This window comes from Molossus molossus, unplaced genomic scaffold (assembly GCF_014108415.1).
Source record: "Molossus molossus isolate mMolMol1 unplaced genomic scaffold, mMolMol1.p scaffold_m16_p_16, whole genome shotgun sequence".
Classification (NCBI taxonomy): Eukaryota; Metazoa; Chordata; class Mammalia; order Chiroptera; family Molossidae; genus Molossus; species Molossus molossus.
This window is the reverse complement of record NW_023425351.1, coordinates 27,962,014-27,985,749: the sequence shown is the minus strand read 5'-3', so window position 1 is coordinate 27,985,749 and position 23,736 is coordinate 27,962,014. Positions and strand designations below refer to the sequence as shown.

Genomic DNA, 23,736 nt, shown 5'->3' with positions numbered 1-23,736 from the left:
TCAAGTTAAAGGATTCATTACAATTTTTCCCTGTTGATGATTTAATGTACTTTTATTTTTGAATCTGTGAACTAACCTCCAAATGTGTTTGTAAATAACCAGATATTGTATAGTGATTATATCTATTCTACATTAAAGATATCATTTCAATATATATAATTTCAATATATCACACACCTTTCTGAATTCTTTAACTTTATTAAGTGTTACCTTGCTCCAAAATGACAGTACAACCTGGACACATTCAGTGCCCATAGTAGGGGACTTTAACACCCATTGACATCACTTTGGTGGTAATTTTTTTAAATTTTAAAAATTTTTTATTGATTTCAGAATGAGAGGAAGGGAGAGGGAAAGAGATAGAAACATCGATGAGAGAGAACATCAATTGGCCGCCTCCTGCATGCCCCCCACTGGGACAACCTGGGCATGTGCCCTGACTGGGAATCAAACTGGTGACCTCTTGGTGCATGAGTTGATGCTCAACCACTGAGCCACACCTGCCTTGCACTGTGACGGTGCTCAAGAAATGACACTGTTTCTAGAACAAATAATGGGGGGGGGGCATCATTTTAAAAAACAGGATTAAAAGAGATAAATTGTGACATTATCAATTAGAATAAACGAAGAACAGATGTAAAATGCCTAGCACAGTGCCTGGCATGCAGTAGGCCCTCAGTACATGCTAATTCCCTTCCTTTATTCCATGAGATATTCACTGTTTCTGATGAATTTAAAAACTGTGAACTCAGCTGTCACGAAACCTGGAAAACACAAAGCAAATTTCCAGATCTTCTTACATGTACTGGGAGGTGCTGACAAGGTTTGTTTTGCCCATGGCTTAGAGGAAGAAAGGCTGAAGAAGAGACAACCTGGGTTTTCTAGGTTGCTTCATGTCAAGAGCAATCCATCTTCCAGTGTGAGAAAGCAAAAAAGCATATTGCTGAGATTATGCATATGCTTCCAAGACCAATTATTTACATATTTTTGGCAGAAGGTAAAAAAGGTAACTCTGTTTGCCATTTTAGAAAAATCAGTCGATTTTAAAATAGAAAACCTAACACGTCATATGTTTCTTAAAGTACCTCCATCATCCCATTCATCCCATTCTCTTTTCTTTTCCTTTAAAAAAATTTGATTTGAGAGAGAGAAAGTGGGGGAGGGAGAGAGAGAGGAAAGAAACATTGATGAAAGAAAGACACATTGGTTACCCCCCTGCCCCCCACGCACCCCTGGTTATCATTATTAGTTTCAAGAAGTACTGCTCCAAGTTTCTATTAAGAATAATAATTTTTTAAAAAAACATCCTATAGGCAGTCATTACTACATAGGATAACAAGTATTCCACCCTACATAAATAAATGGTCATTATTCATATGTAATAACCAATGTGCTTATTAAGGGGACAGGAAATAGGTCATATTTCCATATTGTGTTGCTATAAAGACTATAATATTTATTAAAATAATTTTCCATGCTACAGTGAATAGTTAGTAATTGCCTTCTTAAATTTACTGTTAAAAGCTATTCATGTCGGAGTTTGAATGGAAAACATTTAGCAAAATACTGGTAGACATTCAGTTTGGTGGATTTAATATCATTCCTAAAATAAATAGAGGATGTTTTGCTTGGTTGTATTTCAGCAGAAGGCTTCTGGGAGCAGGGCCCTCATTGTGGGTCTCGTGGCTGTAGGGAGAGAGTAGGTCATGGAGGTGACCGCTCCACATGCCAGCAAGGATGGTCAGGTCAGTTATCTGGATGCAGTTCCAGGGTTCCATGAATGAGCCCGAAGTGCCACGGCAGGAGCATGAGAGAAGAGAGCTGTCTGGACGCAGAGGACTAGAAGCACAGCATTTGGGATTACCGTATTCGCCATTCTACTTTGAAAAGTTGGAATAGAAAAATGTTGAATACTTGCAGATATTATTGATTTTAATAATGTAGAAGTAATAAGAACTAGGATTTTGCTTTTGAAGGAAAAGCACTGGTCCTAAAGTGCTAGTTATATTTTGCAACTTACTATCTCATTATTCTTGAGAAAAAGTCTCCTAAGAATGGTGGGAACAGAGCAGTATGAGATGGTTCACAGTGGACAGGTAACAACATGCACGCTTCATTCAAAACGTATTGAAAGGTAAACACGAATAGAAGAAAAACGACTTCTGAATCCATCTTTTATTGGAAACTTCACAACTACACAAGAACTCTATTATCGTTACTGGAATGGAAGGGACATTTTTGTTTCAGCCTCTGTTTTCTCAGTGTTAGACTTAATTTGACGAATCAGCTGCTCATTCATGTAGCTTTAGAAAAGTTCCAAGTTACTTTTTGATTGTCCCAATGAATCTCTTGTATCTGCTCATGCAGTTTTTAAAATTAGGGATGTTTATTTTTGTAATCATGCCTTTATTTAAAATTCTCTGTTGATTGAAAAGCACTAATAATTTCTATCAAAATTGCAGACTTCTATATAATCAGGCACATAGCTAGGCAACAGCTTGCTCTGTAAGATGAAACCCGTTTGGAGATACAGTACATGAAAGATATTGTCTCTTTGAGGGTATTCAAGCATTTCATTACAGTTGACTATTTCAAGTATTTTCCTTTTCCAGATAAAAATTGTATATTTAATATATATAGTTATATGTGTATACAATTTTTAGTAAGAAAAAAGCATTTTAGAAAATATTTTACTTCTAGTCATATGTTTGTGTGTTGAAATTTCTGCAGGAAATATCAAACAGTAATGTTTTCTATCACCTGTCTTTACTAATGGCAAAATTTCATCAAATTTTCCTAATTTCTCTCATGATGGATATGATTTTATTGAGGGAGCACCTTGATCCTTAAAGTTTATGGTTAACTATGTAATTATAGATGGTGAAATTTAGAAACAGGAAGTTAACAGTATACCACAAGTTGGGTCTTAATAGTAATGGCTTACATTTCGACTATTTATCAGAGAATATTTTGGGTGTAAATTAAATGGAATTGATTGCATATTTGATATCCAAAGCAGTAACCAGACAAATTTATGGATGAGCATGTGATTGTTTTTAATCCATCTAATTCTGATTTAAGAAAGGAAACCACTGAAAACTGCTATGGGTGCACATGGACATTTCTTTTAGCCAATGACTAAGCTCTTTATTACATAATTATGATGTCTAACCTATATCGTGTCATTTAGGGGTCATGTTATGTTTATGGTTTTCATAATTTTCTTCATAATTGTATGCATCATTTCTTTAATCGTATCTCGTGTTATATAAATAAAAATAATTAAATTTTAATATAAAAACTAATGTTAGAAATTTGATTACAATGCAGGCAATTATATACAATAGTCAGATACTTTACAAAATATCCCTGCAATTCTGACTTCATATAGTTAGTGTTTTTTGGATTTGCCAAGTACCATCTTTCATGGATCAAAAAGATAATCTTTACCCTTTTATATCGAAAATAAGTTTTAAATTATGGGAAACATGGGTATAATAGCTTAATGTAAAGTTTCAAACAGGGTTGAATTTTTCAACCAGAACCTCAAATTTTATATTTTATGGAGCTTAGAAATAAACATGATAGCAAAATCAGTTGTTGCCTGACATCCTAGATTGAATTAATGTAACATTACATTTCACTCATGGCACTAGAAACCTCCATTATGTGCTGTATTTTATTTTCTGTATATTGAATAACTGTTACTTCTGGCCTGAGAAAGTGAGGGAGTCGTAACGCCATTCTACTTCTGCTGCATACAGAAACAGATCCAATAGCAATCAACTGATTTTTGACCTAGCTTCCCAAATATGGTAGATGACTAGCCCATGATTCCTTGCCGCTACCATACAAAATGAAATCCTAGGTGAGTTTGCAGTTTAAGCTGTCTCTTAGGTTGGACAAAGCTTTCTTTTCTGAGGAATTCAGATTGGCATCCTTTCAGGGGGGAGGAGGGGAAAGTTCATATTGAATTTTGATCATTAGAAGGTTTTGTTTTGTTTGCATCCGAATGGTGCTTTCATTTACAAATTAGCAAAGGAAAGGTAAGACTGTGTCTATCTGCTTTATTAGTTTATGACCTGAAAATGTATTATAAAATCATTTAAGAAGTTACTGTACTTTTTAAAATGTGTTTTCATACCAAGACAAGAGCCTTACGAAAAGATGCTTTTTATTACGAATAAAAAGACCAAATGCATAGAACAGCATTATTGGTTATGACAAAACAGTTTTAAGAAAAATCCAGTGGGTATAAAGATTTTATTTTAGAGTACAAAATTGGTTTTGATGAGTGAGTAGTATCAAAAATAAACATTGGTATTTGAACTGGGGCAGAGGGCTGGCAAATAAAAATATAATAGTCACATAAGCGATGTCTTCTTTAAATATTTGTGATCAATATAATGGTTAAGTCATCAATCTAATAACTGAACTCAATTATTTGCCTAAAACATGATAGCAACTAAGTATCTTAAACTGGAGCTGTAATGCAGTCATCATCTGAATAGCTCCACATCATCTGAATAGCTGCTGCAGATTTTCATGCATAAATTGACTTTAGTTCAAATTTTTCTTTTAAAGAACAGACTGTAAAGAAAGAGTTCTAGATAACATAAATATTTTCCCCAAAATCATTTAAAAATATTAACCCTGCAATATTATCTGGCTCATAGTCACAAAAGTTGTTCAGGTAAAACTTGTCATTCTAGAAACCTTTGCAGAATCACGCCCAGGTTTCCATTGTTAAACTAGTAATAGCTTACACGTTTGCTTTTCCCCCTCCCTTCACGTACTTAATGTGGAAATGGCCATTCTGTTCTTTTTTTTTTTTTTTTCCCCAGACCTGTCAGATGTTACATTTGGAAAACAATATTTGAACAGCATCGCTTTCCCAAGTTTCAGGGCCTGAAAAAAAGTTTTGGAAAAGTATAAAAGATAACGCGTAACTACTCCCCAAAGCTCGTAATTGGTAGCTGCTGCAGCCAGAGATGTGTTGACAGTGTCTCTGAGTTCTTCTCACACAGCTGTTTATTCTGATAGCATGGGGCGCGTTCATTTATATAATAATTTTTTTTTTTTTTTTTAAGCAACAAGGTTGAGTCAGACCAGCAGTGCTCCTTTCAATTGTTGCATTTAAACCAATAAGGTTGGGACAAGAGAATAGCTGTGGTTTGCGTTGCAAAAACAACAACAAAAAGCCCCGAGGCTGCACGGGCAGACCTACAAGGCTGCGCAAACAGAGCGGGGATGAGATTCTGCTGTTTCTTTGTCTGGGGCGCTCAGATGCTATCAGCTGCTGCCGTTTGCTGGGAGCGCAGGGCTCAAGGCGGTCTCTAAACTGCGCCAGAGGAGCTGATGGCTCCGAGTTTGGGGCGAGGTAGAAACTCTCCAGTGCCACTTCCGACTTTAAGCCTTCCTGTTGCCGGCCACTGTGGCGGTTTTCTTTCTGGGGACAGCGTTTTCGCGCAGTCGCTCGGCAGCCCGAGCCTGCAGCAGCGGCCAGGCGGCTGTCCCCGCGGCCCGGCTCTGCCCTGCAGACGCGCTCCGCTTCCAGAAGCGCCCGGCTGCTCCGCGAGCTCCTAAGAGCCCTCCCGCGTCCTTGTCCAGGAGCAAAACTATGTCAGGAATGGAGGTTTGCTAAACCAGAAAATTCGAAGGAGAGCATTAAACTGGTGGATGCTGCAGATGTAAGCGCTGTAAGTACAAGCTGACTGTTTGAAAAATTGTAGTGACTGACAACAGCTGTCCTGTGGGCAAAGCTCAAGATAACAGGAGCGCTTTTAGTATTGTTTTGGTTTCTTTTAAAATGAAAACATTAGGGCATGGGGAAGATTATGACACTTTGTACCTAGTACTTTATGAGCCACAGAGTTCTATCACGAACGTAGCATTCTTAAACCCCAAATTATCAGAGCAATTAAAATCATTAACTGATAATTACAAATTAATTGTTAACAATTACTTTGGTTGTGATCTATATCGATAAATATAATGCACGGCTGTTTTCTTGTAGGGAGATTACTTCATATCTCTTTTCTGACTTGCACAAACCTCAACTATTATCGTGCGATATTGAATAGAGTGATGTATCAATATCTATATCGACAGAGAGATATCCATTGCAACACAGAGATAACTTTTCCTACACACTTTAGATTGATATGAGAAAACAAGGAAGGAATTAACATTTTGAAAGGACAACAAAAATAGATACCATGTTTTAAGGAAGGAAATCCTTTTGCTTCAATAAACAAATTTTCCAAACATTATATTAAACAGGCTCATCTTCAAAATGTGGAATAATAAACATTTGCCAAATTAATATATTTTTCACTGTTGACACTTTATATGACTTGACTGGACCTTGAAATTTAAAAACAAGCCTCTTAAGCTTTTGAATTGCCATTTAAAATATTTGTCGTTCAGAATCAGTATATGAATTGCTAATTACTCGTGGGTGTATATGTCTTGGGAGGAGTTTTTGAACACATTTAAGCACAGCATTTGCAAGAATTCAATAAAGTTAGAGCCCTCATTGAATTTAGACAAGTGTTTCTATGTTTCATTTTTTAAAATGACAAGGGGTACAAACAGTCAGTAGTTAAGCACATAGTGTAGTTTTATAACTTCGGAATTTTTTTTTTTTTAATGTGTCTTTCAAAGTAGGTTTTATTTTAGGCTTGTATTAGTGTTTTTGCCCACCCTTTGGATTTGAGGACATGCATACATGAATAGTCATGCTTTTTTTGCATTATCAAATATTTGACTTTCTCGCTGCATGAGTTCTCCTAAGGCCCAAAGTGTTCAGTGAGGGAACAAGCAGCCATGGATTTTCAATCCTGAAAATTCTACGCGGTGACAGACAGGGAAGCCTAATTGAGCCACTGTTCAGTTTGAGAGTGCCAAAGGCAAGTCGTCTGCTCTCTGAGTTTCGTAGATATGATCAATGATTTTCTCAAAAGAAAATTTCCATTGGAATGCAAGAATTTATTTTATAAGAATACTTTGGAATGAGGAACAGCACTTGCAGCGGGAATAAAACTACTTCTTCCATTTAATCAGATATCAAAACTATTTTATTTGACATTTTCAATAAATGCTAATTTTGAAAGCAGTCCTTTAAAACTATAGGTAGAACCAATGTCATTTAAACACTTGTGTTTGTGTTCAAGGGGACTCTATTTTGTCATTTTCTTTAAATGAAATACTTCAAAAAATAATACAGTATATTACATCAAAACCAGTAATAGTATTAAAGCAGTCATTTTATGGAGTCTTTGATAAATAAGAAAATAAGTGTTAACATTTCCAAGGCATCCTCTCCATCTCTTGGAAGAAGTTTATTTCAATTTTAGGTTTGAGTTTTTACCAGAACATTGACACCATAAGTAGAAATATTGACTGATGAGAATTTTAGTAAGAATATATTCTGATTAAAAATCAGGTTTATGCCTAAGGCACATTTTTTTTTTCTATAAAATGCATTCTGATTAGAAAATTGCCATTGTCTTTCAAATTTGGGAGTACTCAGGTTGATCTGTGGTTGGGAAAACTAGCTTGCCTGCCAACTCTATTTATTTAGATAAGTTCAGTACTTTCACTTTGAAATTTTCTTTTTGGTTTGAAAAAAGAAAGTTTAAAATTATGGTCGTTTTGTAAAAATTGCTTCTAGCAAGCAGAAAAGCCTGTGGAAAACCCATAATTTAGACAAGTACCTACATTTTATTTGCTCTGTGCTGCTGAGATTTAGAATCCCTTTCCATTTACAGTTTACTTTTCACAGAACATTATTAACTTTTTGGCTTCATACATGATCTTCTGTCAGATGCTTTTGATTTGTAATTTAGCAAAGTATAATAAACAGTGCAAAAGTCATGAATTTCGCTCTGCATCCTGAGCTCTGTGGTAGGGAAAATGTGATAAAATGTGTACCTTAAGTCTTGTTTGATGATCCCTCAAAGCAAGCTTGCCTTCTGGAAATAATTTCTGGGGTTGAAGAGCATGGTATTAACAGATTTAATGTGGCTATTCAATGGATTGGCGAAGTACTATGTGAGGTTTAACAAAATGAGAGAGACAAATTGAACATCAACAAAAGTTACATCTGTGAAGAATTATAAATTTAATTAGAAAAAAGGCAAACTTAAAAGACCTCATTAACTAATCAGAAGTCAGAGTTACTAGTTTAGGATTCTTGAATATAAATTCTAAGAAGTTCTGTTATCTTTTTTCTCTGCATTTTCAGTAGCAGTATGCTACTCTGAGTATTCTATACGAAGAGTTTTAAAAAGCATTAAAGTGACATGACTTCATTGTAATATAAGATGACCATTTATAATGTTAAGGGAAATATTTTTGTGCTCATAGGAGCATTTGAATTAAAAATACCAGATTAGGAGAAGACTAGACACATTAAATTTATGGATGTAAAGAAGAAAATGTGAGCTTACGATGTCTAAAGCATTTTTCTGAAAACCATGAAATAATTTGTTTTCTCTTTTGAATGGAAATATGCCTAATTATTTTTGAAACACATCATGGTTTTAGACCTTGGAAACAAACTCCCAGAGATACTGCCATACATAAGAGAAAATCAACGTCAATCAGAAATAGGTGTTCTTTTTAGATAAGTCATTAGGAGAGTATGTTTCCATGCTGCACTGTAATCTGGTACTACACATAAAAAAACTAAAAGCATGTGAAGTGTAGCATTTTGTAAACTGTAACTAATTTTGTTCACATCTGTGTCTAATTGTTGTCTGCATTCGCATTCTTGAGAGTAGATTTATTTTTCCTGGACCACGATGTGGATTCAGCTGACCAGCCTAAGTGAGGATTAGTTGTTTTAAAGTTATTTTGATTAAAGAGTCATTTTTAAATACAGTAACACACAACACATGGTTTAAATAATCCCTGAGACACAAAAGAATATATCTGAAGTATACTTAATGAAGATCATGGGCATGGACTTTCAAGAATTGTAGTGTATAAAAAGTACAGTAGAGACTGAGTCGAGTCAGCAGAAAAGAAATATGTTGTTGTGAAAATACATTTCTTCAGTGTGAAAACGTGTTAGAGTGATTCTTAATTTGAACTTCATTTCAATGAACAGTTTGAATCAAATATAAATATGATAGGTTAAACCTTAAATATAATCAAACTTTCAAATTATACAATGGAACCAAAATTACATTTCCAAGATTATTACTATCTAGCTAATGTTAAAATAGCAATGTATTTTAACACTTTTAACATTAAACAGAAAGTATGTTTTACATACTCTTTCACATAATTAAGCTAAGAGTTCTGAAAACTTAGTTCTCACCTATAATTTATTCCAGGTGTATTAAAGTGGGGGGAAAAAGAAAAAAAAAAAAGAAAGAAATTTATCCTTGAGGTATGTTACTGCAGTTTCTAAGGGAAAACATTTAAACTTGTGTGAGGACATTAATTTTAACAAAAATTGCAGAAGCCTGTTATCACAAAATGGCATGTCTACAGGCATTAACATTAAATTTTCACTTAATGCACAGGCATCCCTTAAAAATGTATTTTTCCTCCTACATATATTCCAGAAAAGCACACCCAGAAATTGCACATAACATTCACCAAGACATTTAGACTTGACCTATGCTTCGTTCTTGCCAGAAAGGTAGTATTTCTTAATTTCATAAATCATCATTAAAAAAGAACAGGACTCAATGCAGATGTTTGGCTGGATACCTTTATTGCCAGGTGAGACGCTCCAGTTCTCAACTTGGTTCTGTAACCCTAATTGATGTCAGTTCAGGTTGAATGAAAATGCACATCAAAGATTTGGAATTGAGTCATTTTGAACGTCATGCAGAATGCTCTTCACAGCTGAGGCACGGCCTGAGCGTGGGAGCCGGCAGCCCACCCTCACCTGAGCTGCTCACCTGCTGGCCCTTGGCACTGCCTCTGGAGGATGGGCAGAGACCAGCCAAGGCTGGTTAAATTAGTTGCTCAGTCAAGTCCCGAAATCCAGATTCTTCTGGAGACAGAAGACACCAAAATGCTGGCTACCTGGGACATTGAATTGATTCTTATATTATCCGTTCTCTTTCTCGGGTTCAAAGATGGAAAATTAAACCACAGCGAACCGCTTTTTCTGTTTTGCCAGGCAATGCGGAATAAGCGTGCGCTGCCTTTGCAGTTTGCAGGGTACATGAGCAGATTGCGCCATGATGGGACCCGGGGAAGGAAAACTTGCCTTTGCCATTTGTAGTTACTGCAGCATGGCCTGGAAGTTGCCCAGAAGGTCTTTCAGTGCATGTGAAATGACAACCAGTCAATATAGAAGAAAACTCTGGTGATAAGGATAAACTGTCGGGAGGCAGAGGGGTGGGCGGGAACTCCGTTTCAGCTGGTGATAGTGGCAGATGAAAGATCTTCTGAGGATGTTGGAGGATGTCGGCCTGAACCACTTCTGTGAAACACACTCATTTTGCTAATAGCAATTTTTTTTTTTTCCAAGCACCTTTTCCAAGCTGCCTGGGCAAGACTGCTTTGCATGTTGATTGGGGGAGGGGTAATCCCGTTTGCAGCTGTCATAGGCCAGTGATGAATCACTATCCAGTCATTTGGCCGCCGTCCCCCCTGACCAGGGGAGGAGGAGGGTAGACCTGCAGGAGGAAACAACAGTAGAGACCTCAACTTAAAGACAATATGCCTTTCACTGCTGCAGTATCCTCCTTTTTCTCTTTTAGTTAAAAGGGAGCATTGTGGTTCTCAGCCATGTGCTCTGTGTAATTAAGAGCTGACACCGAAGCAGAGTAACAACAGCTTCTAATTTTTTACCCCTGATCACAGGTGCAAACACCTCAAACCAGTTCAGATGTTGCTGTTTCCTCAAATTGCAGGTAAGGATATTGTTGATATTTGACATTTTGGGAGCTTACCTCTCTGTGACCCATATCTATTTTTGTCTAGTATTTCTTAATTATTGCTATTAATAGCAACAGCCTCAGTTGGAAATTACTTAGCAGTGTGTGTGTGTGTATGTGGGTGTGTGTGCGTGCGTGCTTGTAAAACATTTTGAGTATGTAGAAAGGGAATGGGAGCCTGGGTTTGAAAATGATTATGGGCTATAGTTTTAGAGTTAGGAAAACTGAATGTAAAGAGAATTAGGAGAGAGAAAGTGCATTTTAAACCATTTCTAGTTTTAATTCAGAAGATTTGATGAAGTAAACTCACTCTAGAAAAAAAGGGGGGGGTTCTGTTAAGCCATTTTAAATCAGTTTACATGCCACCTCCAAATTAAAATGACTATCTTTTATTGACCTGGTGAGGGTGAAGAGCAGACAGCCTCAGCTTCATAGATAGAATATGAACCCTCCCCCCTTAAAAAAACACATACATTTAACATAAAGTGAATGGGCCTTAGATTTTCAAAAACTTCATAAACTAGATGGTATCTAGTTATGTTTTTAGTCACTTTAAATGAATCTCCTCCTCTCTTTAATAGAATATTAAATATACATGGCCAGTTGTACAATTGTAGTGGCTTTTGTACCTTTTCTAGACTAAGTAACTGCTGAGTCTAAGGACCTTCAGGGGAGGTGGGACTGTTTTTACATGGTAAAAAGGCACAATTGGAGCACTGAAGTAGAATCGTTATTTCCCTGAGTGACAGTTGCGGCATTCCGAGGGCCAGTGCCTGGATGTCGGCCTTCTTCCTTCCCAATTGGGCACGCTGCATGTAATCCACAAAGCAAACAGGAGAGCCGACATCATCATGCTTTAATGCCGCATTTGTTTCAAGGGAAACAGAGGGACAATTAAGCAGTTTGCCAGAGTGAACACATGCATCAGAACTCGCTCATTCCCTGTCATACACTGGAGGCTTCAAGTGTTTTATTTGGTTTGGGGACCCATTAAATTACAACTGGTTGGTAAATTATAAAGGAGTACTTAGTGCTAATTTATTAGATGAAACAGATTTCAGAAAAGAGTGGTTTTTTTTCCCCTCCTTGTTTACACACTTTTCTTTTAGAAAAAGAATGCCTTCTTTTTTTAATGTAAAAGAAGCATGACTGCATTTAAAAAAAAATAAAATGGATGTAATTGCTCATAGATCTTGTGACTTGAGCTATCTAAGAGAAAAAGAGGGATTTTTAAGGCTCCATGTGAATGTTTGGCTGGAGAGGTAAGGCAAGTGGCTGACACCTTTCATTACCACATGTTATGAAAGGGTGACTGAAGGTAAAATGTAAGATGAACTATTTTGAGTCCGAGAAAATAGATACAATGGGACTTTTGTGCGAATGTGTTTTGAAGGTGTCAAGTCGTTAGCGCATTAAATAGAGGGTTATGAATTTGGTACATGTGTCAAACGGAGGCTTCTTGTCTCTAGGTCTATGGAAATGCAGGATCTAACCAGCCCGCATAGCCGTCTGAGTGGTAGTAGCGAATCCCCCAGTGGCCCCAAACTCGATAACTCTCATATAAATAGTAATTCCATGACTCCCAATGGCACCGAAGGTGAGTGTCTGCCTTCTCGCTGTTTACTTTGCACCTTGCTTCTTATCACTGTACACTTTGTTATTAGGTGGTTATGAGCTCAGTTGTCAAATCCATGAAACTACTGTTCTATTTCCCCTTGAGGTATTTGCCTTATGATTCAGTACTCATCGTTAGTTAGGAGCTGCACGTCACTAGGTTATTATAACACTACATAGACTGGTTTTATTTTGCAGACGCATATATATATTTATATATATATATGTGCATATTCTCCATATGGTGTGTGCATAACATTTTTAACCTTTCTGTTTTATCTCCTGCTGACCATTCTCCACAGCACAGTATCAGTTTGCATTGTTTTGCTTTGAGTAATGAAAATTTGAAATTATTCCATTTTACTTTCCCTTTTGGTACTAAATATAACCATTTGTTACATTTAAGCATGTGTTTAAATGGAAGATTGGACTGGATTGTTTCTAAATATCAATAAAAGAATTTGTGTGCCTAGTGTTCTTGGGCTTTGGCCATTAAGTTATAAATAGTAAAAAAAAAAAAAAAAAAAGTATTGTTTACAAATATGCAAACTCATTTGGATGATACACAAAATTTGTTTGCTTTCTTAAAGGTTAAACAGTATACTTTAAACATAGTACTATTACAATTATTTTTGCATAATTAATACATGAATATTTATATGTTATGTAAATAAATTACCTACTTTGATCCACATATACCTAAATCTAAACACACAAACAACACTATATGTATGTATTGTAAGCTGTTATTCACATTTAGGTACTGTGTATATTTTTAAAACTTTAGCATATGGAAGGATATGTTAATGTTGCAATGTATGTCTACCTTAGCCTAATGAAATATTACTTCTTCGTAGATCATATTCTTGCTTCTTTAGTCCCTACTAAACCTCTGGACCTTGATGAACTTAGAGCATAAATTTCACTAGAAGTTTAATAAATTATTCATGTTAGAATTTCATCCATAAACAAAACTCTTAACCATCATTTTCCAGTCACCATGGTGATCTTTTATCACATTTCTTAAAAATAAACAAAACTCAATGCCATAAAATTGTTTGTTTGATGCAGTATTCCAATGGGTATTAGTGAAGGCTTTTGAAACAAGTAATGTTTTGAAATTTATGATAATAGAAAAAATTATAAATCCCCTGTTTTTCATGTGAGACATCTTAATTTTTATTCCAACAGTGATTGTTTTTAATGTGTAAATACTGGGGTAGACAAACGTAGGTTTATAGTTGTTCATATGGAAAATAATTCATAATAATAATACAAGAATAATCTCTGTGTTTCATGTACTCACAACTGTTAGCCTACTTGTGCCCACCCTTGTAGTCTGCATTTTCTGTTTAAGTAAATACATTCATTACTGGTGTTTATGAAAGATGTACTTTTGTCACTGTCAAAAGTAGAAGCTTTGCTGACCTAGCAAAAAATGAATCTCTGAGTAAGGTGCCTTTTCGTCTGAAACTCTTTTCTTCCCATTTCAATAGGTGATCAAAAGGAACTTTAAATTATTTAAAGGAAAACAATCCTAGGGTTTAAGTAGATTTTTATAGAGCAAATAAAAAAGCAAGCAGCCCTTTTCCCCTCCCCTCTGGAATTCTGGTGCAGGTGGAAGGGTGGCCAGTGCACACGTAGACTGCCGTGTGCACAGTCACGCAGCGGCCCCCAGGCTGCTGGGCCCCACGCCAGTGTCCTTGAGCAGGTAGACCCTGACCTTGAGCAGGCAGCCACTGATGAGTGCCAGAGGGGGCCAAACGTTTAGCAGTCGTTCTTATTACTGAAAAGTTCAAAGAAGATAATCACTTCAAGTACCTTAAATATAAAGAAGACTAAGTATGTTAAATTATTCTGTCTGATAGACGAGACCAATACATATCGGTAGGATTAATTATGAAATAATAACGGTTAATTTTCTTATAGATGAAGAAATGAGGTGTAAGAGTAAGATGTTTCATTTTGTTATCATTTACTGGCAAATCGTCTCCAACAAAATAAGAACCACACAGTATTGAAACCGTGTGTGCTTTGGGGACTTCCTCCTTGGGTGGCTTTGTGTCAGTGGTGTGTGGTTTGTTTTTAAGGGTGTGTGGCGTGGTAATATGTTTCTGAGTGTTTACATCCAATAGCTCATATCATGTTCATATTCGGGAATGTTTTTTGCACAACTAAAATAAGTTCAAAATAATAAAATATGTTAGATAATTGTGTAATCCGCTGAGCCATTCAATTTGGGAAGTACTTAGAAATGACTCCTTATCCTTAACAAAATCTGAATTATATCTTGGACATAAAAGTTGTAGACCCATTTTAGATAAATACACAATTCCTCACTTCACTGTATTGTCAGGCATTCTTTAGTGGTGGACTTTGCAAAGGTCCTAGTAGTTAGAAAGTGAAGTATAAAATGTCAGTATAAATTGTCCAAAAAAAAAAAAAATTTTTTTTTTAATCAATCTACTGGGATATTATTTTATTTTTGTGTGTAGTTTGAAAATATAGACTCAAAACTTCCTTCACGATCCATGCTACATGCCTGTTTAGATGCAAACAGTATTAGAAAGTTCTGGGTTATTACTGAGTTTGTGAATCAATTTATCATGCTACTTACATGTTCCGTAATGCGCTGGCTCCATTCCTCATAGTCACCACTAGAGGAGTTAAGCTTAAAATCAGTAAAGTCATAATGTCTGGCAAGCTTCCCTGGGATATAATCATTAAAGATTTTCCTATTCCTTCTTTGAAAATCTTGTTTATTTTGAAACCAGCAGTGTTTACCAATGAATTAGGAGAATGAAAAACAAGAAATTCATTAAAATTTCAAAGAGCATTTAAATTATCAATCACCTCCCCTAACTCCCTAACAGATATTTCTTTCTAGCTATCTGGCCGTGATTTATATTGAAGCAACCTCACTGCAGCCCAGTTGAAGCTGATCTCCTTAATTAGATCAACACAAACGTCCCTTAGTTTACACAGTTGTTGGCTTTGCCCACGTTTATATTGATTGTCTTCTCTCACTCAGAGCCATTTTTTACTTCCTGCCACCACTTGTCCCCATAATGAGGCTAAGAAAACATGAAAATCTCTTGTATCAAACACCATAACTTCATCTGAAGAGCAAACAAGAAGGGAATGGAACGGAGAGGCCGAGAATATTAAGTTTCTTCTTAACTCGGCTGCCAAATTATCATAAGACTCAATGTTTGTAGGTTCTGTACTCATAGGCTAGCGCCTATTTTCATGGTTCATCTAAGGGATAAAGACAGAAAGACACTGAGCTACGACCTCAAATATTGTGCTTTCTCATTTCCTAGATGAAATGTTCCTTAGTTAGAATAGTTGTTTGAATGTTTCATATTTCAAAAGTTTCAACTATTTATACTTTTAGGTTCGATTCCAACCTCTCTGAATTGTTATTGTTGCAGTTAACTGTTGGTTTCACCCAGTTTATAAATCTTTGAATTATAAAACATGAGTAGGTAAAAATATAAAACAGCATATGTGAATGCTTGACCTGCATTCAGAAAAGCACTGTTAGAAGTGATATATTTCCAAGTGAATGAATAAATATTTTAGTTACTATTAAACAATTAAAGATGGACCTGGAGGAGAATAATGGATGGTTTTGAAAACACCAATTGTGGCTTTTCTTTTAACTGTTTTTTCTGGTCTTTTGAGCAGTTCGTCTTCCAGGACAGGATGGAATAGACATTTCTTATTAGAGAGATTGTTAAAGTATAGTTTTAAGACACGGGCCTTTCGGTGGGGATGCTTTCTGAGATAGCTGTGAAGACGTCAGACCGGAGAGGATCTCCAGTGTGTGGGTATATGTTCAAGCCTCAATTTGCTAGAGGCTGTGTGCTGATGTTTGTGTTGTGAGAAGTAGCTGGGAAATCTTCTTTCAGAAGGACTCAGGGCTGGAGCTGTAAAAGGATTTTTATTTACGGACCTAATTAAGGCCTTGTTTGCAAAGCAGTGATTCTTCCCATCTTTGTTTTTCCTGGTTGTCTTAAGTCCTTGGGAGCCCACAATTGGTCAGTTCATATATTACTGGTTTGAGTGTTTATTTTTGGTTGTCTGGGGTGAGGAGTGGGAAGAGCAGAAAAGAGGTGTGAGTAAGTGGAACTAAGAGCTCGAATTCCGAGTTTTCTGTATTGAAAATTTAGATCCAAATGTAAGAAGAAGCTTCAATTTGTCTTAACGTTGATGAATTTACCTTGAAGTGACATAAAACCAGATGCAATTGGAATCTTTCCTACAAATAGGGCTTCAGGAATTCTGTAATTCAAATAGTAATTTCGAATGGTATATCAGATTTCCAAGATGATAAGAGATATGATCTTGAATTAGGTAGCTAAATTTTCTGTATTTTAAGATGTATTTAATTGTGTAGTATGTATTTTAGGTCACAGGTTAATTCAATTATACAAATTTGTATTAGAAGTTATTTTAAAGTTGTTTTATTTCTACAAAGCTTAGAACACTAATAAAGGATATGAAATGGCTTTTCTCACTGTAATTTTAATTTAGTAAAATACAGCTATATTCAACTAGACTATTTTAAAGAAATCTTATGTATGAGACATGTAAACTGGTGTGGATGTGTACAAAATTATGGTTTGAGGCTGCATTTTAAGGCTATATTTATATATTTGTGGTCAAATATTCTGATGTCAATAGAAAAATGCTAATTTAATTTTATTGTTTACATTCTGCACATGATGTAGTTTCTTGAAGATTAAAGGACATTGTGAATAAAAGAGTTTTCTAAATAACACTTTTAGAGTTTATAGCCATTGAATTAGCCTCTTATAAATTATTGCCCTGGCCGGTTTGGCTCAGTGGTTAGAGAGTCGGCCTGCAGTCCAGAGAGACCCGGGTTCGGTTCCTGCTAAGGGCATGTACCTCGGTTGCAGTTTGTCCCCGGCCCTGGTTGGTCATGCGGGTGGCAGCCACTCGATGTGTCCCTTTCACGTCAATGTTTCTCTCTCTCTCTCTCCCTCTCTCTCCCTCCCACTCTATCTGAACAAAAAAATGGAAAAATGTCCTCGGGTGAGGATTAAAAATAGATAGATAGATAGATAGATAGATAGATAAATAAATAAATAAATAAATAAATAAATAAATAAATTATTGTTTAGCAAAAGCCAGGAAAGGATGAACAAAATAATTTGTTAGAATTTTATGTTTGCCTATACAGTGTATGAGAATAATTATCATGTGCCTGTTGCTAATTAATAATAACAATGGCTACTTTTATGGGTAACTTAGTCACTATGCTGACCATTCTCATGATTTATTCCATTAATCTTCAGAAAATTTCTTTGAGATTGCCAGCACCATGGTTGAGACTGGGTTTGAATCCCAGCTTCATTTAGTAGCTGTCTGAGCTCAGGCAAGTTAGCTTCTGTGTGGCTCAGTTTCCTTATCTGTAAAATGGGATCATAGCAGAGCTTAACCAGGCTTGCTGTGAGGATAAGTAAAACTCGCAGCACACCCGGGACTCGCTAAGTGCTCTGCACCTATTACCTTCTAGGCCACGTGTACATAATAGTCCCGTCTGCAGCACAAATCACCATTCACACACACGGAACTGAGTCCTAGAGGGTGAAATGCCAAGTTGAAAAGCACATGGTTTTAGAAGAACCACTGGCATCTGGCCTGATATTAGAATCAGATTCTGAGTCCAGAGCTTGCGTTTTAAGCTGCCCGTGTTATTCTGGAGACAGAAAGAGAGTCCCATCAGCTACCAGTGCCTTTTCTAACCTTCATACCAGACGTCGGTGCCCTCGCCGCCACAGCAGTGTCGTCAGGACTGCAGAACACCATTTTCTAGCACATGAGCTGTAGAGGCCCAGTGGCAGAGGCTTTGATGACCAAAGGACTTCAGTTAAGGACAACCCCCCAGGGGCGTTACACTCTGGTCTTGAAGTCCTGTGTGTGTGAGCTTTCTTCCTGCTGTTGTGCATGCGCAGCCTAATGCACCCGTAGGGCATCTCTTAGGGGACTGCCTCTTACTAATTTTCAAAGCTGTAGACTTAATTATAATTCCATCAGCCGTCCGTCTGTGTTAAGCTTCTCTGGGATTGAATGGAGATGGGACGTCATCTCTGCTTTTCATTATAAGCCATTCCTATGCGCACATTTGGATCGGAGCAGTATTACTGTGAAATCTAAAAAGAAGTTAAAGTTTTATTACTGCTGGGGTAAATACTTTCTACCTTACACAATATTTTTAAGTGGATGATAAATCTGGTCACATTTCTCTTGTCTTTGAGAACCAGATGAGAGGAACCAAGCACAACTCAAAGAAGCTTAAGTGGCGTTTGCTGGGGCTCCATAGGAACAGCAGTTCTCAAGGCCGAGTGCTGGGAACATGCCTGGTCTGTTCCGGGGACAGCAAGCTGCTCAGCGTGGCTGCGGGTGTGGGAGGGACCGTCCGAGGAATCAGAGGCGGGGTGTGTCGGCCCTGTAGGTGGGTGTATGTACTCCAGCCCATTGCACAGCTAATTGCCCTCCGTACTAAGAATGGGAGCTGCCCTGCTGATCACCTGAAACCAGGCTCCGAGTTTCCAGAAGGCAGGGCTCCTTGATAAAGAAGTGACTCTATAGAGACAGTTCTCACCCACTCCCCATACCTGACAGTTCACAGAATCACATTTCGGGGATATCTCTCTCCAGAGGTGCCAGAACTTTGGTACAAGCAGTGATTCATTTCCCAAAAAACAGCCTATCTTTTGGGAAAAACTTCTGGTTCCTTCCAGGGATATGTGTGAACCTTGAGTTCGTGCTGGTATTTAGTCTAATTCTTAACCCTTCAGTCATGGATTCCTTGCTTTAATAATTTGTAATTTCTTATGATGGTCAAGGATGCCTTGGCATGAGCAATATTCGAATTGGTGTGTATGTGTGTGTGTGTGTGTGTGTGTGTTTATTTACTTGGAGTAAGATCTAAGAGTAATTCATTCTCCTCTCTTTGGCTCCAAACGTACAATATAATAGAAAAAATATATATACTTAAATACAAAATTTCCATTTTTACTTTGGGTAGGAGAAAAAAGTATTTTGTCACATAGCTGTCCTCAGTGACTGCTAACCGTTGCCTTCTCAGAACATAAGTTTTGAGAAGCTAATCAAGGATTGATATTAAGCCCTGGCTGATTTGGCTCAGTGGTTGGAGTGTCCGCCTGAGGACCAAAGAGTCATGAGTTTAATTCTGATCAAGGGCACGTACCTCGATTGCAGTTTGTCCCTGGCCCTGGTTGGGGTTGTGTGGGAGGCAACCAATCAATGTGTCTCTCTTACATTGATGGTTCTCTCTCTCTCTTTCCCTCCCTCCCTCCTACTTTATCTGAAGATAAATGGATAGATGTCTTCTGGTAAGGATTTAAAAAAAAAAAAAGGATTGATATTAAGCTTTAGGACCCCAAATTATATATAAGTAAAAGCTTATTATGATTATGTTTCCGGTAATTTGCTGGCTTTGCAGAATTTTTAGTTTTTATTTCCTTCCTCCAGTATCCTATCACACCCATAAAACACATCCAAGCTCCACCAAAACACATCCAAGTAGGTATGTTTTATTACTACTCCCATAATACAAATTAGAAACATTCTTACATACAATGACTCAGAGTCTAAAATGCATACCTATTTTATCATTGCCCCTATTACTTAATAAGAGAAATTTTGCACAGAAAGAAGAATTTTTAGCAAAGGAACGAATGTGAACTGAATCAACTGAGTTCTTACTAATTAGCGAGCACAACATTTATGCACTCTACATATTTTATCCTCAAAAAAAAAAAAAGGGGGGTAACTTTTATGCACCTAATGTTAAAGCATTTAAATGACTAGTATATGTTTACACAGCATGTTACCTGTGCTGGTGATGAGACTCAGACACATGAGACTGATTTCAAAGTCCACATTCTTCACACTCTAAAACACGGACTCCCCAATAGCCAAACAGCTTGGCTCTTACGGCAGTACTTCACCTGCTTCAACAATTTTATTACCTTATCTAAGATTGTGACCCAATGAAGGAAATATCTATTTATATGTGTTCATATATACGTATACATAGAGTCTCTGGGTTCCTTAAAGGCAGGGACAGAACTGTTCACTGTTGTCTCCTCAGCATCTAGCAGAAGGCTTGGCTGTGATTAAGCAGTCAACAAATATTTGTTGAATGGATGTCTCTTATTACTAAGCAAATAATACAGTTGAATAATTACAAGAGCAGAGACCCTTGTAATTTTATTCACAAAGCATTACCACATTTAATAAGTTTCCAAAGATTTGAGAATGATCATTTCACAGACGAGTTCACATGGTACCGTAGGCTGCCATGCAGAGCACCTCAGCCATCGGCATCGTTGCTGATTTGAATTTGATCTGTAGTAACAGATTTTGTCCTGTACTGATAACTGTCGAAGTTAATAGCATTTAGCAGTGATGAAACAGCTTCCACATAGTCCAAGAAACAACTGAATGATATAAAGTCAGGCAGTTAGGACACTTAGGTTTAGTATCCATACATGATGGTAAGGAATTATGATGGGTACTAAATAATAAATTATGTATTATTTTTATATATAAAAATATATAAGAATATATCACACTGTATATCCATCATTGCATCATTAATTCATTCAAGAAACATTAAGTGATTGTGTCTAGAAATTTAGCAAATACCCTTCTTGCTCGCAGTTCATAGTCTCCCGTGGTTTGCAGACCTGTGGTCAGATGACTGTAATAAGGGCTGTCTTCTGCAGAGGAGGGGCACCTAATCAGGACTGAGGTGACTGAGGATGGAGGATGCTTTCAACACACTGATAAGCCTTAGAGTCTTGAAGGAGAAGTAGGAAAACACTGGGGTCCAAGCCTGGAAGGAAGAGAGAGCAAGAATTATTCAGCTGTTGCAGAGACATCCCTAATCTCAGGGATACTGCGTGTGCACTGTGTGTGTGTGTGTGTGTGTGTGTGTGTGTGTGTGTGATGAGGGACATGTTCAAAGTGCACAAAGATGGAGCTAAGAGTCACCCAAACAGATGATAGAAGACTTTCGGTCTGCAGTTCAGGAGCTGGGATTCAGTCCTGCAGGAGCTGGGTGACGTGAAGGTGTGTAAAGAGGAGAGTGATGTGACTGCATCTGTGTTCCAGAAATATACTCGGGTGGTATTTTGAAACTGTACTTAAGGGGTGGTGGGTGGTGAAAAGTAGTGAGGGCATTTTTATCTGTAACATGTCATCATTTCTTTCAGCATAAATTTATGTCTGAGACTTGCCTTCAGAAAAGTAGGGGATGAATAATAGTTAAAATATGAGAAAGCACGATGGCGAGAAGATGGATTTTGCACTCACACTAATCTGGGCTAGACAATTGCTCTTCAGCTGTTCACTGACCATGTAACTGACATGTACTGACATGTGGATTGTGTGAGGCAAACAGGGTGCTGGGAGAGGGCTCTGAAATGAGGCTGTTAGCTCCGCCACTTACCAGCTAGTGTGACGCTGTAGAATTACATAGCTGCTCTGTGCCTCTGCTTCCTAGTCTGCCAAAGGAAGATGAAAACAGTCTCTACCTACAGGGTTGTGAGGATGGGTACATGAGTTGGAAAAGCACTTAGAACAGTATGTGACTCCTAGGAAGTGCTTAATATCCACTGGCTATTACTATCATCATCTCTGATCTCTGAACATCTGCTTTCTCCATTATAAATGGGGATCGCGCCTTTATCACAGGGCATTATGACAATCTGTCTAAAATACTAAGCACAGGCATTAGCAGCTGCTACATGCTCAAAACATAACAGCTATTAAGTAATAAAAAATGTTATGCTTTATAAAAACATATCCACCAGGACTGACTATTGTAGTGTCCCCACAGGAGGAGAGGATATTTCCGCTTCTTTTGAGATGCCTTCCATCACTGGATGGCTTTGCAGGTACTCTGAGTGCTCCGGGGACTCAGGAAGTACTTGCCGAATCAGTGCACAGTGCTGGCAGGTTTATGTCTGGGTGCTCCTGTGAGTTGGCAAAGAATGGGAAGAGATGGGAAAAGGTATGATCTGAGATGCAAATTTGGTAGGTTGATTACATTTTAGGCAAGTAAACCATTTTCTCAGATTGATGTGAGTGAGGTTCTGAGCCAAGCCAGCTCATCGACTTCCAATCTTGGTACGCACGTTTATTTTACCGTCTCCTAATTTGCAACGTAGACTGATACACTTTTATTCAATGCTCCGGTGTTCTGGGACATTCCTGTTGCTGTGCTTTCCCTGATTGGTCAGATCCCCATCCCAGAGTGATGAAGGGTGATAAAACCCTATCAGGAAATGTTTGACTTACCAGTGGTTTCATGAAAGGTATGGCAATCAAAGCAATTTGAATCTAGGCATGTGACCTTCGGCTGGTTTTTAAACATCTTTAGTGCAGTTTCCTCATCTTTGAAATATGACATTTATCATAACTATCTCATAAAATAGCCATGAGGGGCACACCAGTTATCGCTTAGAAAGTGTTTGCACAATGCCTGCCATGTAGTAGGTACTCGATAAACATATAAAGTGCTTTAAAAATCATTACTCTTCCATGCTAAAATTCTACTTAAATATTGCCTGTGCCAAAAATTGAGAATGTTATATAGTGCTACCTTAGTTCTTAAAATTGGAGCAATCTTTTTATGCTGTTGTGTTCTATTTCCATTATTATAACAACCAAAAAATATTTAGATTCCACTTTGGAATTTAAATGTGGACATCTGTTAACAGTCATCCACTGGCACATTTAAGATTTATGCATTTAATTATAAATACATTTTACTTAAAGGGAAAAAGAACCACAAACAAATATAAACTCTAGTTAATGATATGAATGCTGAAGTGTTCAAGGGAAGTGGATTATGTCTAACTTATTTTGAAATGCAGGAAAAAGATGGTTTTAAGAGGAATAGACATGGACAAGTAAATGGCAGGTTCATAGATATTCACTGTATAGTTTTTTCAACTTTTCTGTATTTAGGAAAATTTGTATAATATTGGTGAAAAAAGTGAACCCAAAATACTCGATGTGTCCTAGAAAGGAAACGTTTAGTTTTTACTGTATGCAAAGGACCTACCAGATTCTAGCAGATACACAGAGGAGTATATGACACTACTCCTACCTTATGGAGCTCACCAGCTGGTTGGAAGAGAGAAAACTT

The 23,736-nt window shown here is 37.2% G+C and overlaps 1 protein-coding gene across 2 annotated transcripts in view; it reads left to right on the top strand.

Annotated features, from left to right (window-relative positions):
• Positions 1-23,736, top strand: part of EYA1 (EYA transcriptional coactivator and phosphatase 1) — a 301,589-nt gene that overhangs the window by 134,659 nt on the left and 143,194 nt on the right. Inside the window, exons 1-3 of one of the 2 annotated variants that reach the window (XM_036264087.1) lie at positions 5,206-5,699; positions 10,834-10,883; positions 12,377-12,504. In XM_036264087.1, the coding sequence (XP_036119980.1) occupies positions 12,381-12,504 (124 nt within the window). In that variant the 5' untranslated portion in view covers positions 5,206-5,699; positions 10,834-10,883; positions 12,377-12,380. Of the gene's footprint in view, positions 1-5,205; positions 5,700-10,833; positions 10,884-12,376; positions 12,505-23,736 lie in introns of those variants that run through there. The other variant, XM_036264086.1, reaches the window with a different exon arrangement.